We start from the raw sequence: 20,824 nt of genomic DNA, 5'->3' as shown, positions 1-20,824 counted from the left end.
TATGCAAGCAAATTTTAAAACACTGAGACAGCAAGCATTTCCAAAAATGTTCTAACCTGGCTTTCAAAGGAATGTAAATTAATCATGCTGTACCCACTAAATAAGTAAAGGAATAGTGAATAGATTTGTAAGAAAAAAATGCAGACTTAATCACTAGTATTAAGTGAAAAGTTAAATGGGGACAATCTTTTCTGGAAAGCAATATGGTAACGATTATTAAGACCCAAAAAAAGGGATTCTGACCTCTGGGCCCAGAAATCCCACCCCAGGAACTGATCCTAAAGAAATAATCCGGCCAGAGAAAGGAAGTCCCTGCAACCTGAATACGGAGTAGGGTAAGTGAGTCAAGTGAAGTGGGTGAGCATGGGCTGCTCTCCTCTATTTCTGTGAACTCATTTGCTTTCAGGGCTTTTCCTTTAATCCCTTAAATAAGTAAAAGAAGCAACTGGTACTTTCACTGCCCAAGGCCAGTGTTTCCAAGGAGTCGAAGAGTTCCTGTGTGGTACCTCATTAGCTCTTCACCTCCTTGGGTTGATACTGAAGCTAGAGGCGCCCTAGAGCAGGATCTTCAACTATTAAGCATCTTCACCTGTCCAAGGCTCAGGCCAGGAATCTGGTGCTGCTCACAGGAAAGGCCTTGGCATAGAGCAAGGCCTTGGACTTGGCTGAAGGCCCAGCTCTGACCCCAACACTTTGTACTGACTCAGAAGCACTGGGCAAGTCCCTTCTGTGAATGGAGCTAGCAATGCCTCTGGCTGAGGGTTTTGTGAAGGCGGAGTCTGTGAGCGTGCCCAGCAAGGGCTCTTGCTGAGTTATAGGGTGAACTTTCCTGGTTTCATGCAGCAGAGAGTGTCCTGAGGGAGGCATTCTGGGTCAGAGAGACTCAGAGTCTGATAGGACTTCTGAGAACTAAACGGGTCTCGGTTCACATGGGGTGGCAACACCTATTGCTCTCTAGTCTTCCAGTCCCCCAGCTCTCTGGAAGGTAACTCGTTCTTCCCTTTGGACATTCTGGCCTCAGTTTGAGCCCCTCTCTCCCACCACCTGCATTTTAGTTTTGCTGTAGTGAGTGTCTTGAGTCTCAGCAGAGGAGCTGTCTCCAGCTCTGCCATGGGCTGCCTGCTCACCATCTCCACTTCGCTCTCTGCACAGAGTCTCCAACTTAGATGTCCACCTCTGATCTTCCCCTGAGCCAGACTCCACCCTTGGCCTTCACAGTCTCCAGAAATGGCAGTTCTGTTCTTCTTGTTGCTCAGCTCAGAGCCTTGGTTAGAGTCATTCTTGGCTCTTCTTTTCTTGGTCCTGCATCCAGTCCGCTAGTGAATTCCAAGTACAGCCAGACTCTGTCTGCATCTCACCACCTCCACGCTACTGCCTGGTCCCAACCACTATTATTTCTTCCCACGTTTTTCCGGCGACCTCCTACAAGCCCTTCTTATAGAGAGCTCTCCCTATGCCATTCAACCTATTTTCAACCCAACAGCTGGAGTAATTCTGTTAGAACTTAAATCTGATCTCTCCTCTGCTCAAAACTCCAATGGCTGCCCAGCTCAGAGGCATATGGTGGAGTCAGACGGTTCTGTACAGTCTGGCCCCCGTTACTCTGACCTGCTCCGCCTCATATGCTGTGTCCCAGCCGCACTGGCCTCTGCCATGCGGCATTTGCACTGGCTCTTCTCTCTGCCAGGAACACGGTTTCCTGGCATCCATATGACTGATCTCTTTGTTTCCATGTCTCCCTCCCTGTGAGGTCCACCTTTAATACCACGACCTGCACCCCCAGCTCTCCTGATCCCCCTACCATTTATTTTTTCCCTCATACTTATCACCTCCAACTGTATTATATAAGTCACTTACTACCTGTATGTATTGTTTATGTTTTCCTTCTTATTGAACATAAGCTCCTCAAGGGTGGGAGTCTGTTTCTTTGGAACAATCGTATACACCCATCAGGTAGACCAGTGCTTGGCACATAGCGGACCCTCGATAAATATTTGTGGAATAAATAAAGGTCCTGCCTTCCAGCCTGGACCTCTGACTCCTCTGACTAGGGAGCCTGTGGCCATCTGAGGCCTGAGATGGTCTTACTGGTGTCAGGTCACAGGAGCAGAGAGAACCCGTGAGAGCAGTAGGCATTGTGTCTTGCTACCTCTGCAGAGTCTTTGGATTGACTGGGAGAAGGGAGTTTTGGTTTAGCTTCCATTTTGCCTCCAAGGGATATAATCTGCACACAGCCTCTCTTGGCTGCGTGTCAGAGCAAGTATGTCGGAAGCTGGAGGCCCAAGGTTGGCCAGCATGGGCAGGAGAAGGAAGAAGAGAAGAGTCAAAATCTCTTGACTCCAAAGCTTGGACTCCAAAGTCCAAGATCTCTTGATCTCCAAGATCTCCAAAGCTGGCACTGTGAGCCAAACACAAGTAGGAAAGTCAGCTTCCTCTCTGCCTTCGGGCCAATACACTGTTGGAAAGACACCTCATGTACCATTCCTTCCTCCCAGCCCTGATGGAGGAGGCCTTGCTGCTCGGAGGGCTCAGGCCAATCTGGGGGCCCATCTGTAGCTGGTGTTTTCATGGTGTGTCTGGGCAGAGGGCTCTGTGAGATGAGCAGATCAGCTCTGCCGAGGGCTGTGAGCAAAGGAAGGGCTGGGTCCTCCTTCTGGTTGGCTTTTAGTTTACTTGAGTTGGTTTCTGCACAGAAGTTGCTGCTAAAGCCAAGCAGGGTTCTTGGAGGAAGACTGCTCACGCTGATTCAAAGCAGGAGAGGGTGAGCCCGAGTACACATGTCTGAACACAAACATGCCCCATGGTCAGCCTGGGGACGCCTGATGAGAATGCCACTGGGCAGGAGAGCCATGCCCCAGCATGGCAGGTGGGCCCAGGGCCACCCATCAGTGTACTCATCCCCTGAAAGCCCCTGGAAACTGGGATTCCTAGTAGCATACTCTCCTCCAGGATGGCAACCGTGCTGTCTTTAGACACCTGTGCCTGTGTCTTTGAAAGGGACATGCACTGCAAAGGCCCTTGGTACTAGACGGACAGATCCCTCCTAGGGCAGTTGGGTGGAGGGAATGCTGGACACAGGCTCCTTCCCAGGGCCCTCGCCCATCCTGCTGGGGGCCTGTCAGTGTCCCCTCACTTATCACAGTCCAGGAGACTGCACTACGCTTAGTACCCTGGACAGCTGCCTGTTTGCTCTCGGGCGCACTCCTTGTCTTTCCCCTGCTCTGTTCTGTATTAGAGGTGTGAGTGAGTGAGTGAAGTCATTCAGTCGTGTCCAACTCTTTGCGAGTCCATGGACTGTAACCCACCAGGCTCCTCAATCCATGGAATTTTCCAAGCAAGAATACTGGAGTGGGTTGCCATTTCCTTCTCCAGAGGATCTTCCCAACCCAGGGATTGAACCCAGGTCTCCCACATTGCAGGCAGACGCTTTACCATAGAGGTGTAACCCCTGCAAACTACGTCTCCCAAGCTCCTTTGCAACTGGTTTCCTATTAAGTTTGACTGTGGAGACATTACTAGTGAGGGATTGGAGGGTAGGATCAAGGGAGAAGCCAGGGTATTCCTCCATCACTCTGCATCCCAGGCAGTGCTGTCTACTTCCTATGGTACCCACCACCTAATGTGTGGCCGTGGCCTCTGGGCTCATAGCACCAGCTCCTCCCAGAGTCCCCCTCGCCAGTAGCTTCCTATTATTACTCATCTGTGCATTGCCTTGTCATCCCTATTTGACTTTTCCGTCAAATAACTCAAAAAAACTTTGACCAATCACTATTCGTTTCCTTTATTAACTTTACTCTGTTGAACTCCCTGACTTGGGTTCTATTTTCTTGACTGATAAACTTTCATTGCTCTTGTTAAACTTCTCTCTTCCAAGAGAACAATGGGCAAGAGAGCAGAGGGAGCTTTTACAAGCCCAGAGCCAAAAGTGGCTCTGGCAGTTAGGAGCTGTGTGACCTTGGACCAGTGAGATAACATCTCTGAGTTTCAGTTTCCTAATCTGTAAAACAGGCTTAATGACAGTACCCAGGAGAACCTGTTGCTTCGTTTTCTTCCTGGGTTCTGGAGGAGAATGGAGGGTCTCCAGACTTGGGGAGAAAATGGGAACAAGTTTGCCAGCAGAAAGAGGGGCAAGGCCTGGAGGGGCCTGGCCACAAAAGAGCCTCAGGACTTGGCTGCTTGGGGCCAAGTGAGGATAGACATTTCCCTGGACACTGCCTGCCTCTGCCTCTGGAGTCTCCTCTTTCTCCAGGGAGCAGGTGTCTGGCCTGAGCAATGGGAGGAGACTGAGATGTTCAGCTCTGAGCAGATTTCCTTCCCTCCCGGAGGCTGGGGCTGCTGCCCTGGGAAGGGCTGGATCATCCTCACCCTCCACAACCAGACACCTCCTCCCCTGGCAGCTCCCAGCCCCACTGAATTCTCCCTATGAGCACTGATGACTTCAGGCAAAGCCTAGGACAAAGAGCAGCTGGGCCTGGGGAAGGCGGCACCAGTGAGCACACCCAGGCCCGTCACTGGGGGCTGGTCACAGACACGCTGCTCTGTGCCAGGGCTGGCCGATCCCACTCACCCTTGGGGTGGCCCTGGTTGAGTTACTCTGGTCTCTGCATTCTGCCACTCATGCAGTGCAGATGACCATAGCATCTTTTCAGGACCGGGGGATATCAGAGAAGATGAATATAAACTCCTAGACAGGCCTGTGGCCCCAGGTGATGAGTTGGGGCTGCTTTTGTTATTGCTTTTCAATCACTTCTGTTACAAGTACTAGTACCACTAGGACTATCGCTACTGGTCTGGCTGGGGATCCTCAGGGGAATGCGAAGAAGTATCTGCAATAGAAGCTTGAGTGGAAATTTCCTCTTGGGGCAGCGCTGAACCTGAGACCCAGCAGTTGCTGGGCCTTGTGGGGCAGAAGGAAGGGAGGAGCATGTCCTCCTTGTGGGTCTTCTGCCTGCGCGGGGTGGTGACCAGAGGAAACACCAGCTTCTTTTCCACAAGTCTCTGTGACCAGGTGCTCCCTGGCCCCTGCCCCTCCACTGATACCCAGGCTCTCCTGTGAGAGACACTGGCCCTGACCCTGCTGCACTGGATCTTCATTCAGCCACATCCCCACCCCTTCAGAAGCCAGGGAGCCAGCCTTACTCTGATCTATCCCTCAGCCCTGCCGGCAAAGACAAAACTCTCCAGGAGAGAGAAGGAGGAGGAAAGCAGACCCTGGGTGTTTTTGCAGGTTTGGGCTGGCCTCTGAGATATAGTGGGTGTGTGTCTGCCGCCTGGCACAGCTCACCTCCACTGCCTGCAGCCACCCATGGGGCCAAACTGCTCTCCACTCCCTCTCCCCTCTTCTCCGCCCTGTGTGCTCAGCTGATAGGTCTCCTCCAGTCATCATAGCTGCCTCCTCACTGGTATCCCTCTCTCCTCTCTCCTCCTTGTGGGTCCTTCCATCCACCTTCCACTCAGTGACCAGAGCTGTCTTTCTTGGAGGCAAATCTGATGATGCCAACTGCCAGCTTCCAGCCCTTCAGTGGTTGCTCCCAGAGCAAAACCCACCCTTCACCTCACCATTCCCGGTCTGGTGTCAATGCAGTCATTTCCCACTGGCTTCTTTTCTCTACACTCTTGCCCTCCAGTCGTGTGGACTTAGTTTCCATTCCTATGCAGGTGGCAGTGCTTTCCCACTTTGTTTTTGCTCCCAGGGGTCTGCCCCCTGGAGCACCACCTCTCCTTTCCCTGTTCAAATCCTACTCATCCTCAAGCCCCATTGAAACGGCGCCTTGTAACCAAAGTCTTCATTGCATGGAAGTTTGACCTCCCTCCACTCACACCTCATCTTGGCCTCACTCTTTTGGGTCTACCTTATAACACAGGTATTTGTGAACAGACCTTTTTCCTGTGGGGCAGAAAGAGGTGCTTTAAGGCAGACCATGGCTGACTCATCTTCAAATCCCCAGTACAACCTGGATCAGAGAAGAGCACAATAGCTTCCGTTGACTATGCAAATAGCTGCTCACACAGCTCACAGGCACACACATCTATACTCACAGTGAACCATGTATAGAGCCAGGTCTCTGCAGCAGCAACTCTGTGTAACAAACCTCCCAAACCTTAGTATCGTGTAATGTCATTTTTTCTTGCTTGTGGGTCTCTGGCTTGGCTGAGTGGCTCTGCTTCAGGCTGCAGGTGTAAAGTTAGCCTGGGATTCCATGGGATCAGCCAGGCTGTAGGCTGGCTCCAGATCTGCCCCATGTGCCACAGTCAGGGACCCTAGGCTAAAAGGGCAGTAGTCACCAGGGACAAGCTCTTCGCGTGGCCAGCAAACAGGCGTGCAAGTGGACTAGCCAAACAGCAAGGGCATTGAAAGCTGCAGCTCACATCATGCCCACTGATTTCCGCTGGTCAAAGCAAGGCTCAGGGCCAAGCCTCAGGGCAACTGGACAGAGAAGTTCACCCCACCTCTTTAGTGGGAAGGACTGCAAGGTCATAGGACAAACTACAACTCTGTTACGGGGAGGGACTGAAGAACTGGGGACGCATCCCAGTCCAAACTCATAGAATAACCCCCATGCATACTGGGGCCCATTTGCACTACTGTTCTGCTCACAGACACACAGACTAGGCCTCATCCTCTGATGAAATATACTACTGAGTGCTGGTCTCTTAACCTCTCTGTACACCTGTTTTCTCAGCAGCAAAATGGGGATAATACTTCTTTTCCTAGAATCTTGTGTGACACTTAATAGACTTATTACATGCTAAAATTCTCATAAAAGTACTCAGTAAAAGCTGCTGCTATTATTATTACTACACAGTCAAGTATTCAATTATAACACTTACTCCCCAAATGCATCCCCTCCATCTACAGCCTCACCAATGCAGAAGGGTGCATACATGTCCTCACAAGCAAGCATGCACTGTACCAGGGCTTACAAACCAGTGACCACCTGGCTGCATCTGCTTGTAAACATGTGTTATTGGACCTGTACAATATTTTAAAATGTGCGGCTTTGCACATAAACTCAAAATGAATTATCTTCACAGATGGTCAATAGAATTAGGGAGTAGATAACATTTCCCAGAAAGAGCGTGTGGGTGAAAAAATGAGAGGGCCTAGGTGGAAGCATGAAGAACCTATCATTTAAGGGTTGGCTAGAAGCCAGAATGGTTGAGATGGAACGGTCTGCAGGTCAGGGAGAGAAAGTGAGCCTGGGAGCAGCGAGGAGCAGAGTACAAGAGCTGCAGGAGGGCCCCAAAGCCCAGAGAATTGGATTTAGAAACAAGGAGGGCACTAGGGACTCTGTTGGGGGTCATTTGGATAGTGGAGGTATAGGCAGGATTATAAGGGATTGAGGAGTGAGTGATGCGAGGTGAAGAAATGGAGAAAGTGAGTGCAACAAACTCTTCCAAGAAGACTAGCTAGGAAGGAAGAAGAGTTGGCTGGGAGCGGGGATGGGAGGACTGGGAATAAAAACAGTTTTCTTAAAATGGTAGAGTATGTAAACGCTTATGGAAAAGATGCAGGAGACAAAGACTTAATGACACAGGAAGAAGAGATAATGACCTTGGGGGATGTGTAGGGGGAACCAAGATCAAGTGCAGTGTCATCCTTAGGAGAAAGGACTCCTTTCCCACTGTGACCAGAGAGGACATCACTGAGCTAGCTTGTGGCCAAGAGGGAACTGCGGCCCGGGCTGCCTGTCTTGCTCATTTATTCACCAACTGATTCATTGATTCATTTAACAGGTATTTATTGAGCATCTACTCTTCACCAGGCACAATACTAGCAAGAAAGAAATAGGCAAAAATCACTGCCTTTATTCTCGGCATGGGAGAGAGAGATAACAACAAAATAAATGGGGAATGTGTGTAGTTCATTAGAAGGTGTGATATGCTATGGATAAAAGTAAAAGGAAAGGAGAGCCCTGAGGGTGTGGGTTCGCATTTGAGGAGGATGATTGGGATCACCTACTTGAGAAGGCAACAGCTGGCTGAAGGCTTGAAGGTAGTGGGTGAGCAAGCCCTGCTGTTTGGGGACAGTGTCTCCGAGGAAGAGGCAAGAACCTCTGAGCTGGGGGCTGAGACGGGGGAGGGCTGAGTGTGGGAGAGTCAGCATGGTGTTCATGTGGTCGGAGCAGAGAGCCGGGGGAAGCACTGGAAGATGAGATCACAGGGATCCTGGGGGATTGTGAGAGGAGGTGCTGGTATTGTCTGACTTCCTTTGTTTTTTTAGTTTTTAAAAACTTTTTAACTAGAGGATAATTGCTTTACAATGTTGTGATGGTTTTTTGCCGTACATCAACATGAATCGGCCATAGGAATACCTATGTCCCCTCCCTCTTGAAGCCCCCTCCTACCTCCTTCCCCATCCCACCCCTCTAGATTGTCACGGAGCACCAGCTTCAGGTTGCCTGCATCATATAGCAGTTTTAACAGTCACTCGGCAGCTGTTGCAAACAGACTGAAGGGTGGGCGCGGCCAGAGGGAAAGCAGGGAAACCAGCAGCGTCTGTATCTATAATCCAGACGAGATGGTGGCCGCTGGGGCCAGGGTGGTAGCAGAGGAGGTGGTGACAGGTGCCTGGATTCCTGGCATATTTTCAAGGTAGAGCCAACAGGATCTGCTGATAGCTCGAGTGAAGAGTGGAAGGAGTCAAGAATGCCACTGCAGTGTTGACTGGAGCAACCAGCGGGCCCCAGTTGCCATTTACGGAGATGGGAGGGCCGTGGGGAGGCAGGCTGGGGGAGAGGTGGAGACGGAGATTTCCATGCGTGTGAGGTTAAGGTATCTACTGGACATCTCCCTGGAGATGCCAAGAAAGCCTTGGTGTGCATGCATCTACATTCAGGGGAATGTCCACGTTGGACAGAGAGATGTGCGAGTCCCTGCTGTCTGGGGTTATTTAAAGTCATGAGACTGAATAAGGTCATCAAGGACATGAGTGTAGATGAGAAGAGAAGCAGTTCAAACACTGAGTCCTGGGACCTTCCAGTGCTAACGGGCCAGGTCCTGGGGAAAGGGGAACACTGAAAGAAACAGAAAGGGGATAGCCAATGGGGAGGAGGGAGCCAGCTACGCTGTCCTGAAAGAAAAACTGCTTCTAGAAGGAGAAAGTGATCAGCTGGGCCAGAGGCTGCTGGTGGGTCAAGTAAGAGGAGAAATGAGAAGCTACTGCTGGGTTTAGCAGCACAGTGTGATTTTGACAAGAGCAGTGCAGAGTCTGGTGGGCCCTCTGCACATTTCAACCCTCCTTTATGGGTTAAATGGGATGGTGTGTGTGTTCATGCCCAGCACACAAGATGTGTGCTCTAAATGCTGGGATGTCTGGTGGGCTGAGTGGTGGGGACCCGGTGATGGCATGGAGGAGGAGGTCTATCTTGGAGCACCCACCCAAGCCTCTGGAGGAAGGGCAGGCTCCCTGCAGGGCTGTCCATTCCCACCATCTCTCTAGACCCTCTTCTCCTTTCAACAGATGAGCCGACCTCCCCCAAGAAGCCCAAGAGCGTCCCGGAGCCCGAGCCTGGGGATGTGGCAGGTGGAGCCGCCTCCCCCCTGCCCTCTGAGTGGACCGCAGTGAGAATCGGCCCCGGGGAGGATGTGGTTGGACAGGATGTGCTGGCCGTACGCGTCCTGGTCACCAGCGATGACAGCAGGTACGCTCCCACTGCTGTAGGACGGGGGCAGGGTGGGCTGGGCAAGCAGACAGCTCTGGGGCACTAGTCTTCTCCCTACTCACTTGAAGCTTGGTTCCTTCTGAGGATCATGAAGGGAGACTATTCCAGGCCCCTCTCCTCAGCTTGGAGATGGTGGTCTTCTCACTTATGCGGCATTTTCCTTCTATGTATGAGTGCATGCTGAGTCACTTCATGGACACTCCTCTGTTCATGGGGATTCTCCAACCAAGAATACTAGAGCAGGTTGCCATGCCCTCCTCCAGGGAATCTCCCCGACCCAAGGATCAAAACCTGCATCTTTTATATCACCTGCATTGGCAGGCAGGTTCTTTACCACCTGGGAAGCCCCTTCCTTCTATGTATACCTGTGTCTAAATTTCCTTGTAAGGAAAATCATAAGGACTCCTGCCAGATTAGGCTTCCCTGGTGGTTCAGATGGTAAAGAATCTGTCTGCAATGCAAGAGACCCGTGTTCGATCCCTGAGTGGGAGAGATCCCCTGGAGAAAGGAATGGCAACCCACGCCAGTATTCTTGCCTGGAGAATCCCATGGACCAGGGAATCTAGTGGGCTACCATCCGTGGGGTCATAAAGAGTCAGACATGACTGAGCGACTTTCACTTTCACCTGCCAGATTAGATTAGGGCCCAGCCTGATGACCTCATTTTAAATTAATGACTTCTGTAAAGACCCTGTCTCTAGAAGCAGTCCCATTCCCAGGTACTTGGAGTTAGGACTTCTTATGAATCTGGGGGGACACAGTTCAGCCCAGAACCAAGCCAGAGGCTGGGTGCCAGGCACAGAGGTAACTAAACTACAGCCCTTTCCCTGGAAGCCTTTTGTCTGATGGAGGCAGTGCTGGGCAGGGCACAGCGTGGTGGGGGATGGGGAGTGCAGGCCTCCAAGCTCACCTGTTCTGTCCCTCCCCCTCCAGCTCCGATGCAGAATTGGACCGTGGTGACAGTGAGGCCTCCAGTGTGGAGCCCTTTGATGAAAGACCCCAGCAACCGGAACTCCAGCTCCCACCCCTCCTGAAGCCCCTCACCCAGCACAGCTCCCTGAGGGAGGCCCTGCCCAGGGCAGTCTCTCCACACGACCTCGGGGAGCCCGAAGTTGAGCCTGGTGAGTAGAAAGCCTGCCTGGGAGAGAGACAGGCTTGCCTGACCCTGGGACACAGGGCCAGGAGTGGGAAAGGCGGCAGAGACTGACTCTCACAGCCAGTGTTTCCTCATGGAGGACCATGGGACAGTACGTCTGGCCCTCAGGCTCAGAGGCGGTGGAGCTGGGACACTGGGTGTGAGGGGACTGGACGTAGGGCCAGCCTCCCTCTCCACAGGAAGCTTTGGAATCTCAAGTGGGAAGGTAGCAGAGGGGCCTGACTGGCTGTCGTGTGTCGCAGGCAGAGATAAGGGCTGGGGGATGGCCTAGGACCCTCTCGCCTGGAGCAGTCTCCTCTGTGAATATCTCCTGAGGGGCCCTCTGGCATCCCGTGGCCCACGAGGGAAGGTCCAGCTGCTGTTGGACCACAGGTAGCCCTGGGCAGCGGAGTTTCCCTGGGGCAGCACAGGGCCACTGTCAGTGCCTGGGGCCTGTGGAATGTGTGGTAACAAATGCCCTGTCACTGAGTGCTGTATTGGTCAAGGCTTTGCCTGTACATGGCACCACTTCATCCTCAGGATGACCCTGTGAGGTAAGTAGCGTGAAGCCCAATTTACAGGTGTACAAACGGACTGTTTTCCCAAGGACTCACAGCTTAGTGGGTGCTGGGCGCTCCACACTCTAAGAAGTAGTTGTCTTCAGCACTCCAGCTTGTTTGAACAAAGGTGGCCTCGGATTGAGTGTTCTGAGTTAGTCAAGAGTGACTGCTAACCCTTGGGTGTGAAGAAACAGGCTAACAGCAACTTGCCACCGTCAGGACCAATGGCCTGAGCGGCCCTGGGAAGAGCCGTAGCGCCACCTGTCCTGTGCTTCCCTCTGGTGGCCGAGAGCAGGACTTCCACGTGAACCTAGAAATGTTCTCGGGAGTAATGGTTTCACAGGAAGACCAGAGCTGGGGCTGGAATCCTGGAAACTGTGGGTTTACCCTCCCATGTGAGCTGTTTTTTAAAAGGACAAGTTGTCCTCCAAACACATTTGCTCAGGACCATTTGTGGTGCTATCCAGAGAGGATTAGCGCATGCAGAGGACAGAGGCTTGGGTACCGCAGGCCTCTCCCTCTCCCTGGGCTCCAGCCTCCTCAGTTATGTATACGAAGCCTGCCTGCCTTTCATTTCTTCCCTCCATTTCTTCGCTCTCCTCGATTGCCAGGGGATTTTAGGCAATTTACAAGAGAGGCATAAAACAAAATTGTGTGTCTCTGTATATGAAAGAGCGCCTCAAGATAAAGTCTCAAGATATCTATATATATGTGAAAGTGAAAACCAGTTTAGGAGGTATAGACCTCAGAGAGGCAGACCATGATCCTAAACTGTTGCTCTAGTGGGATTATTTGATACCGAGTTTTCCTGAAGCCATGGTTCAAATGGAAACAGACAATCATTTCTCATTATTCACAAGGGAAAAATACACTGGTTTGCAGCAGGTCTCAGTCCCACTTTTCCTAATGCTTCACCCTATGGAAATTTCCTGAGAGGGATATTCCACCATGTCTTGAACAATGGCCCTGCAGAAAGTGCAGCCATAGTTTTCCCAAGGCTGTTTTATGCAGCGCCCCTTGCTGGCAGGTAAGAGCATGACAGCGAAGCGTGACAGCTAGAGCGTTTCTCCCAGGATGGGGTGGAGTGGAGAGATCAAGGCAGTGTGGCCAGAGCATTTTGTTTGACAGTCCAGTTTAATTCCAGAATAAGAAACCTAGTAGACAGAAGTGGATAGACCTCATGACTTTCAAGCAGTCTTCTGTCGGTTTTGTCTTCATCCATCGTAGTTTCCATCGTTGCCAAGCAGACCACTTCGTAAGGTTACAATCTCGGACACAGTCTAAGTGCTGTGTTTTGTGTTGCTGGTTATGGTGAGTCTGCCACTGTAGCAGGTGATGTAGGGTTGACATCATGTTGCAGGTGTTATAGGGTTTCGTTAATCACACTTTTCACCTAGATAAATGGCTCAGAGTTTAGCTGAAGGGATGCTGAAAAATACCAGGACATCACTTTAAAAAGACTCCATTTGTACACCAAATGTACACCATTTGTACACTATGCTCAAAGCAGCATTTTTTACAATAGCAGAAAGGTTAATGACCCAAATGTCCATCAACAGGTGAATGGACAAACAAATCATGCTATATCCACACAATGGAATGTTATTCATCTTTAAAAAGGAATGAAATTGCAACACATGCTATAACATGGATGGACCTGTAAGTTATTATGCTAGGAAAACTAAGCCACGAGACAAGTATTATATGATTTCACTTCTATGAGGCATCCAGAATAGTTCAGGTCATAGAGGCAGGGAGTATAATAAAGTGGTTACTAGGGGCTGGGGGAAGAGGGTGGCTAGGGATTATTGTTTAATGGAGACAGGCTTTCATTTGGAATGAAGAACAAGTTCTGGAGATGGATGGAGATATTGTTTGTACAATGATGCGAATGTACTTACTGCCACTCAACTCTACACTTAAAAATGGTTAACATGGAGATTTTAATATTATATATGTTTTATAACCTTTGAAAGGACTCTGGGACTGCCTCAGCTCATCAAGGAACCTATCGCCTTCTCAAAGTTTTTTAGCATAGAGCATGTCCATGATGATGGTTTAAAATAGAACTTGAGCCCTGTCTAATAGAGGTCAGAGAAAACACTCTGTAATGCTCCCCTAAAACACCATGTTCAGTGGTTCCTAAATAATACCATTTAAGAGGCAGGTTTCTAGGTTCCCTCCTTCAGAGACTCAGATGTCTTGAGTCTAGAGTGGGGCCCAATATCTGCATTTGCATAAGTGCCCCAGATGCCGCCAGGAAAGAGGGCCACCACGGAGGCCAAATTTGAGGGTCCAGTGTGGGAATGGGATACATTTATACCCCGCTGCCCACTCTCAGGCCCCAAATGGCCAAGACCCATTTCTTCTGCCTGTGATGTTCATTTTGCTCAGCTGATTCTCAAGGCCCAGCCCACAGCATCCTGCAAGTGTGTTTCCATTGGAACCAGGACAAGAGGAGGGGTCGTGGCCATGGATTGTACAGTGGTTCAGTTAAAATTGAAAGGGCTTGGGGACTCTGGGGGTAACACAGAAAGAGGTTGCTGTTTTCTGCAGCTTCCAGGCTTCAATGAGAGCAGCTCTGGTTCCGCTATGACACAGTTGTGGCATTGATGTTAGACTTCAGCTTCAAAGAGCTGCTCTGCTAAAAACAGATGTGTTATATATGCCTGTGTACATATAGGCATATATGTATACATGTATGTACATAAACATGTAAGTACACATGCTTATTACCAATGGGTGAGTTAGAATGATGGCACTTAATTTGAGATCTTTTCTGAAAGAGGGCATTACCTGGCCCCCAGCAGTGTCTCAATAACTGTTTGATGACTGAATGAATGAAAACTTGGAGGTGTGTGTTATAGACACAGGGACAGCCGGAGTAAAGGAAGGGGCTCAGTCAATTATGACCATGAGTCTATTAGCTTTTGGTAAATGGGCCATAGGAGACAACTCCCTATTTGTCCTATCCATTTAACAGACTCTTCTTCCCTCCTCATCTCCCCTGCCTTTTTCTTTTTCCCACCACAGCTCTGCAGCGGGCCAATAGTTTCCAGTGTCCAACTCCCAGCGAATACCAGAGTGGGAGAAGATTCCAGTCCAGTGAGTCATGAGCTCCCTGGGGAAGGTGGGGGAGGGCAGGAGCTGTCTGATTAATTCTCAGGGGCAGCTGTTCTCACTCCTCACATGTCCTCTCTGAACTGGCCTCCTGGATGTGAGGGGAAAGGAAAGAAATGTATGTTTGACTCTATTTCCGCTGCTCACTAGACAAAGCACTTTCCAATGGATTTTCTACCTTCAGCGAACCTTAGAACGTTACAACTGCACTTGAAAGGGACCCGAGCTCCAAGCTTCTTGAAACAAAGATGAAACTGTGGCCCAGGGGCTCTATACATTTTGGTTCAGTTCACTGGAACTGGGCTGGGGCTGTCAGCTTAACCTTGAGCAGTAGTGGGTAAAGCAATGAAAGAACACGCACCCACACACACCCATCCACCCGCCCACTCCCTACTTCTTCTGAGCAGGCTACCAGGACCAGGACCTGCAGCAGGTGCCAAGGCAGCAGGCTCCCACTAGGGGGCGCAATGACTGAGCGCACGGTTGGCGACGTCCCAGGGCCAGCCCGCGCCTGGCGCCACCCTAGTTACCAAGCAGAGATTTCCCTCTCCAATCTTGAGAGCGGGCACGGACTCTTCATCTGATTCCAAGCCCATCGCTGCCCTCACACTCCCTCTCCAGACTTTGCTCTAAGAGAGATGGACCCAGGAAAGCCTTGGGTTAGACCAAAAAAAAAAAAATGTAAGTTGGAATAAATAGCGTGCTAGTTTAGTTAACTTCTTCCTTCTGAGTCATCACTGACTCCTAGCCAGTGAGTCATTCTCCCCGAAACCCCAAGACCTGCAGCCCCTTTCCCTTGGGCCAGGCTGGGACAATGGGCACTTCTGGACCAGGGCCGCACACCTGGGCAGGCCTGAGAAGGGAAACGCTACCCACTCCAGTATTCTGAGACCAGGGAACAACCTAAAATGACTCTTGAGCCATTCTGTAGTTCCAGGCAGGGAAGGTAAGGGGGAGGAGGGAATTAACCTTCAGTGAAGGCCCAGGTCAGGCCTTTTTCACATGTTATCTCATTTACTCCCCCACCTCAACCTCTCCCCAGCCACGGGAATTCTACGGGTGGGTCGATTTGGGCGCAGATTCTGTCCAGTGCTTCCAGCTTTCTTTACTGAGTGCCACTGGTGTGAGGGGTCCGTCCTCGCCCTCAAGGAGTCCTGGTCGGGCGGTGAGGGGTGGGGGGCGGTGGGAGCTGGGAGTCTGGTAGGTGACCCTCCCAGCAGGGTGGGGGATCCTGGAGGAGGCACAGGGGAGAGGAGACTGCTTAGCAGTGGCGTGGTTTCTCAGCTATGTCTTTAGTTAACCCAGGAGTATCAGCTGTTGCTTCTTAAATGTATATAAAAGCTGGTTTGAGAGCCAGCCTCGAGTTTGAATCATTTCTAGGGGCTAAGTGCTTAGTATGGGCCTGGCGCAGAGGAGGCACCCAGTCCTTGCTTACAGAATGAATAAATGAATTAACGGAGGAACTAGCTAAAGAATCCAGGACCAAGCTGGTTAAACTGAGTGTAGGAGCAGAGACCATGACTTCAGCCTGAGCAGGCTCCACCCCTAGAGGGCACTCCAAGACTTTGGGAGGATTTAAGAATTGCCTACGCTCCAAATTTGGGGAAGCTGCACCCTGGGATCCCAGTCTTTGTGAAAATCTCCAGAGCCATCTTTCCAGTCATCTTCGTTGTGCCCAAAAGGAAACCCAGTAGGCAAGGCTTCAGGAGGCTCCTGAAGAAGGGAGCAAAGCTTGGAGTACTGTCTCATCTATCCCTTCACTGGCCTGTTAAGGCTGGCTCGGGCCCCAGCCCCAGACAGGTGGATGGAGTGGGCTGTGTGCCTGCCCTTATCACTCTCCCCCAGCTGACCACACTCAGCAGAATGATCTCTAGGATCAGAGGGAAATGCCTCTATTGCCAGAGGGCCCAAAGAAGAGGCAGCTGACCCAGGGAGGATATGGGAGGAGCTGCAATCTGGATTCTGGTCTGCTCATCAACCCCCTTTGCACAATGGGACTGAAAGGCCCAGTGGCACCCAGGATTGAGGCTCCCGCAGAGGTCAGGGCAGCCCTGGCTGGACCATGCCAAGGTTTCAAGCAAAACAAGAAAGGGCCAGCAAGGAAGGATGTGAGTTGTAAGTGAAAATGAAGCCTCTGAGCCCTGAGTTGCAGAAGTCCTGGCCAGGGTGGGTATGTGCAGTCTCCCCTGAAACACGTCAGCGGTTCAGCAATGCCTTTATTGGACACCACCTGTGTGCCTGGGAAGAAGGGAATGGAATTCATATTTAGCTACCATGTGGCATTTAGGGCTTCCCTGATAACTCAGTTGGTAAAGAATCTGCCTGCAATGCAGAAGACCCCAGTTAAATTCCTGGGTCAGGAAGATCTGCTGGAGAATGGATAGGCTACCCACTCCAGTATTCTTGGACTTCTCTGTGGCTCAGCTGGTATAGAATCCGCCTGCAATGCAGGAGACCTGGGTTTGGTCCCTGGGTTGGGAAGATCCCCTGGAGAAGGGAAAGGCTACCCACTCCAGTGTTCTGGCCTGGAGAATTCCATGAACTGTATAGTCCATGGGGTTGCCAAGAGTCGGACACGATTGAGTGACTTTCACTGTTCACTGTGGCATTTACTTTGTGCTCTGCACTGAGCACCTCTTTTTAATCCCATTTTATTTCTTCAGCTTCCCCATGAAACGCTAGGCTTCCCAATTTTCAGATGAGAAACCTGAGGGTTACGTGACTCGCTCAGTACCAGCTGGCTGGCGTGGGTGTGAAGGGGGTGGTGTTCCAGGCTCCCCGGTACCATCCTCTAAGGGAACCCAAAGGCCTCAGTGGGTGAGATTTCCAGTCGCCTCTCAGCTGCGCTCTGGCGCCCCCTTCCTCTCCCAGACTGTGACTGGAATGGCAGGTGCGTTGCTTCCCCCATCTCCTCAGGGCCGCCTCCCAGTTCTGAGGCCTCACTCTTGAGGCCATGTGTGGAGAGAGACCCCACTCACTGGGTGGGGGTGGGAATTAGATGAAGAGAGGGGGGAGCTCCCAGGTCATGACCTTGAGAACCCCAAGGCTCTCCTGTCAGCTTGGTTCCCAAGGTGTCCTGACTCTGTATCAGAAGATTCCCAGATTGCTCCTCAGGGGAACAAAGAGGCAGTCTGTGGAGCTGAGGGCCCTTTGGGACAAGTTCAGGAGTTTGATTCAGGAGATGGCAGAAAGAGGAGAATGAGGGGGCGAGGAAGAGGAGGAGAAAGAATTTAGCAGGAATTTGGCAAGCCCAGGACAGGAAGCGCAGCAACAACTGACTCACAGCTTTTGCCTTTTTAGGCTCGAACCATCTAATTGTGGACTGAGATGGGGGTTCGTTGGGGTGACAGGCAGGCCAGCCAGCTGCCCACCCCAACCCGTGTCAGCTCCTGGCAGCCAGTGTGGCCTTTGTCCCGAGCAGCTCCTTCCTGCCACTCTCAGACCTGTTTCCCTGAGTTACCTTTTCCCCCTGGAGCTCTTCCGTTGGGAAGCTTGCTGACCGTGTGTGTGGCCAGCTTTTCATAGCCCAGGCCTGGGATGCATGCTCCAACATGCTTGCATTTGAGAGAGGAAAGCAGGTCAGAGCACTAACAAACCCCCTGTGTGGCTCCCTGGTGGTCTGGAAGGAACTCCTCTTGTGGTGAGCTTGGGTTTGGCTTGGCCTGGATGGGTCCCAAAGGAAGGGCCTCTCAACCAAAGCTCTGGGGAAACTGAGGCCAGGGGATCATGTTAAGAAGCAAGCTGAAATCTCATGCCTTGGAGGGAAATGGAAATGGGTCAGCCGAGCAGCCAGAAGTAAGGATTCTGACAAGAATGGATAGACAGACAGGTGTTACTGTGAGGTTCCCTGGAGAACAGCCTTTATGTGCCTGGAGGGCTTACGGGAGAGCTGGCTGGGCTGGTGGGTCAGACACTTGATGGGTAAATCTGCAAGTGAGCATGGCATCTTCTGAATCCCTTTGAGGACTGGTTACTGAAATGGTGTGATAGGGAAAGAAAACTCTTGAGAGTTTAGGTTTGTTGCTGTTGAGTCGCTAAGTTCTTGTCCAACTCTTTTGTGACACCATGGACTGTAGCCCACCAGGCTACTCTGTCCATGGGGTTTCCCAGGCAAGAATACTGGAGTTACCATCTCCTTCTTCAGGGGATCTTCCTGACTCAAGGATTGAACCCACGACTCCTACATTGGCAGGCGGATTCTTTACCACTGAGCCAGCAGGGAGGCCCCGATTTAAGGTTCCTAGAGGGTACATGTGCACACGTGGTGCATGCACTCAGGAGAGAGAGGGAATGAGATTGATCTTGTAGGCGACATCTGTTAGAACTCAGTTGTAACTAGACTAATTGATTTCAGCTCCCACAGTTCAGAATGAGGCCCATCCTCAGTCCCAGGCACGCTCCTTTCTCCTGTCCATCTGAGCACATGCACTCTCTCTTGCTTGTTCCCTGACCAACAGGAGCTTGGCATGAACCCCACTCCATATGCTTCAGATGCTTTGATGCTCATTATGACCTCCCTCCCTCGAGTTCTCTTAACATGTCAGGCTGGCCATCTCATCCGAGAGCTGCTTTGCGCACCCGTGAGAGGAGGAGCCCTTTTCCTCAGCTGTGACTGCCTCTCCTGTGTTATCCCATCCATGCCCATGGCAAATGGTCCAGCCTCTTGTGGGAAGAGGCCTCAGGTGGCCTCTATATTGACTAAGAAATTTAATGCAGCCCCAGCCCCCCACCACGATGGCTTTAGGGCAGACATTAGAGGTAGATGTCCGTTTCCCAGAAAAACCCTAGAGACCCCTCTTCCCTCTCTCGGGAGCATTCTCTTGTGCGTGTGAGACATAGTGGTTCTTGGACTTTGCATCCTGGGACCTTCTTCCCCTAAGGAATCTGACACTCCTGCGCCTGTTCTTCCAGGTCCCAGGCTCTGGGCTCCAGGGCCTCTGAACTGGTCTCCAGCATCTTCCTCTCCTGACTCAATTTATAGAGTGGAGCTTCACTGATAAACCTCCCCTTTTCTTGATAAAATAAGGAAAAGCCACAACTCCGTAATGGAGAGCATATTCTTTCCTTGGTAGATTTCATGCCAGTGAACAGCAAAATGACCGTGTCGCCTCCAAAGCAAGCTTGTCCTCCCCCGCCTTCTCCTTCTCCACCCTCTTCTTCCTCGATTGGTGACCTGAATGCCTTGGACAGTCCCTCCCTGCCTCAGGTAAGTGCCCTCAGGGCCCTGCACAGGCGTGAGGATGATGCCTGTACTCCCCCTACTTCCACACTGAGCTCTGGATTCCTAGCATCCTTAGGTCACCCCAGTTGCAAAGCCAGGGCCAGAGAGATGCTCTGTCAAGAGCCCACCCCAGGCTTCTTCATTTGTACCTTTCACAAAAATGCACTCTGCTCCTTCTCAGTCACCAAGGGCATAGCCAGCCACTCACTCACTCGGCAGACTTTACGAGGCCTGGAATCTGGGCTGGACTGTGGGGTGCAGAGATGCTCGGGCTTATGCTCTGCCCTTGATGACCTCACAGAGGGTGTTGAGGAGCTGGCAGCTATAGGGTGGCAGGTACAGAATGGAGAGCGCCTTTGGTCGCAGCTGAGAACCTTGAACAAGGGGTCGAAGAATTGATGCTTTTGAACTGTGGTGTTGGAGAAGACTCTTGAGAGTCCCTTGGACTGCAAAGAGATCCAACCAGTCCATTCTAAAGGAGATCAGTCCTGGGTGTTCTTTGGAAGGACTGATGCTAAAGCTGAAACTCCAATACTTTGGCCACCTCACGCGAAGAGTTAACTCGTTGGAAAAGACTGATGCTGGGAGGGGTTGGGGGCAGGAGGAGAAGGGGATGACAGAGGATGAGATGGCTGGATGGCATCACTGACTCGATGGACGTGAGTCTGGGTGAACTCTGGGAGTTGGCGATGGACAGGGAGGCCTGGCATGCTGCAGTTCATAGGGTCGCAAAGAGTCGGACACAACTGAGAGACTGAACTGAACTGAACTGAGAACCTTGGAAGCAACATCCTTCTTGAATAGAAAATGGCATCACTGATATAGACAGGATTGGACTCTTTCCTTCAGTATGAATCTATCAAGCCTCTGTTACCTGCCAGAGCCTGTTCTAGACTCTGGGAAGTAGAACATCCAAGACAGAATATTTCATTCTCCTGAGGAGCTCCTGTTCAATGACCAGAGCTCTGGGCAGGACACAACCATTCCTTCTCAAGTCTGTTATGTTCTCCCTCTGCCAAGGGCCAAGCTCCTGAATGCTGGCAATAATTGATTGCCTTCTCAATGGTGAGGCATGAATCAGATTTTAAAGGGTCCTCGTGCAGTCGCTAAGTCACGTCTGACT

At 51.2% G+C, this 20,824-nt stretch overlaps 1 protein-coding gene across 5 annotated transcripts in view; it reads left to right on the top strand.

Annotated features, from left to right (window-relative positions):
* Positions 1 to 20,824, top strand: part of MICAL2 (microtubule associated monooxygenase, calponin and LIM domain containing 2) — a 241,392-nt gene that overhangs the window by 158,237 nt on the left and 62,331 nt on the right. For all 5 annotated transcript variants that reach the window (XM_070803662.1, XM_070803667.1, XM_070803665.1 and 2 more), the window contains 4 exons: positions 9,464 to 9,644; positions 10,599 to 10,786; positions 14,394 to 14,465; positions 19,553 to 19,686. In XM_070803662.1, coding sequence (XP_070659763.1) covers positions 9,464 to 9,644; positions 10,599 to 10,786; positions 14,394 to 14,465; positions 19,553 to 19,686 — 575 coding nt within the window. The remainder of the gene's footprint in view (positions 1 to 9,463; positions 9,645 to 10,598; positions 10,787 to 14,393; positions 14,466 to 19,552; positions 19,687 to 20,824) is intronic.

The sequence above is a fragment of the Bos indicus genome, chromosome 15 (genome assembly GCF_029378745.1).
Source record: "Bos indicus isolate NIAB-ARS_2022 breed Sahiwal x Tharparkar chromosome 15, NIAB-ARS_B.indTharparkar_mat_pri_1.0, whole genome shotgun sequence".
Lineage (NCBI taxonomy): Eukaryota > Metazoa > Chordata > Mammalia > Artiodactyla > Bovidae > Bos > Bos indicus.
Note: the sequence above shows the minus strand (reverse complement) of the source record. Positions and strands in the feature narration are given on the sequence as shown.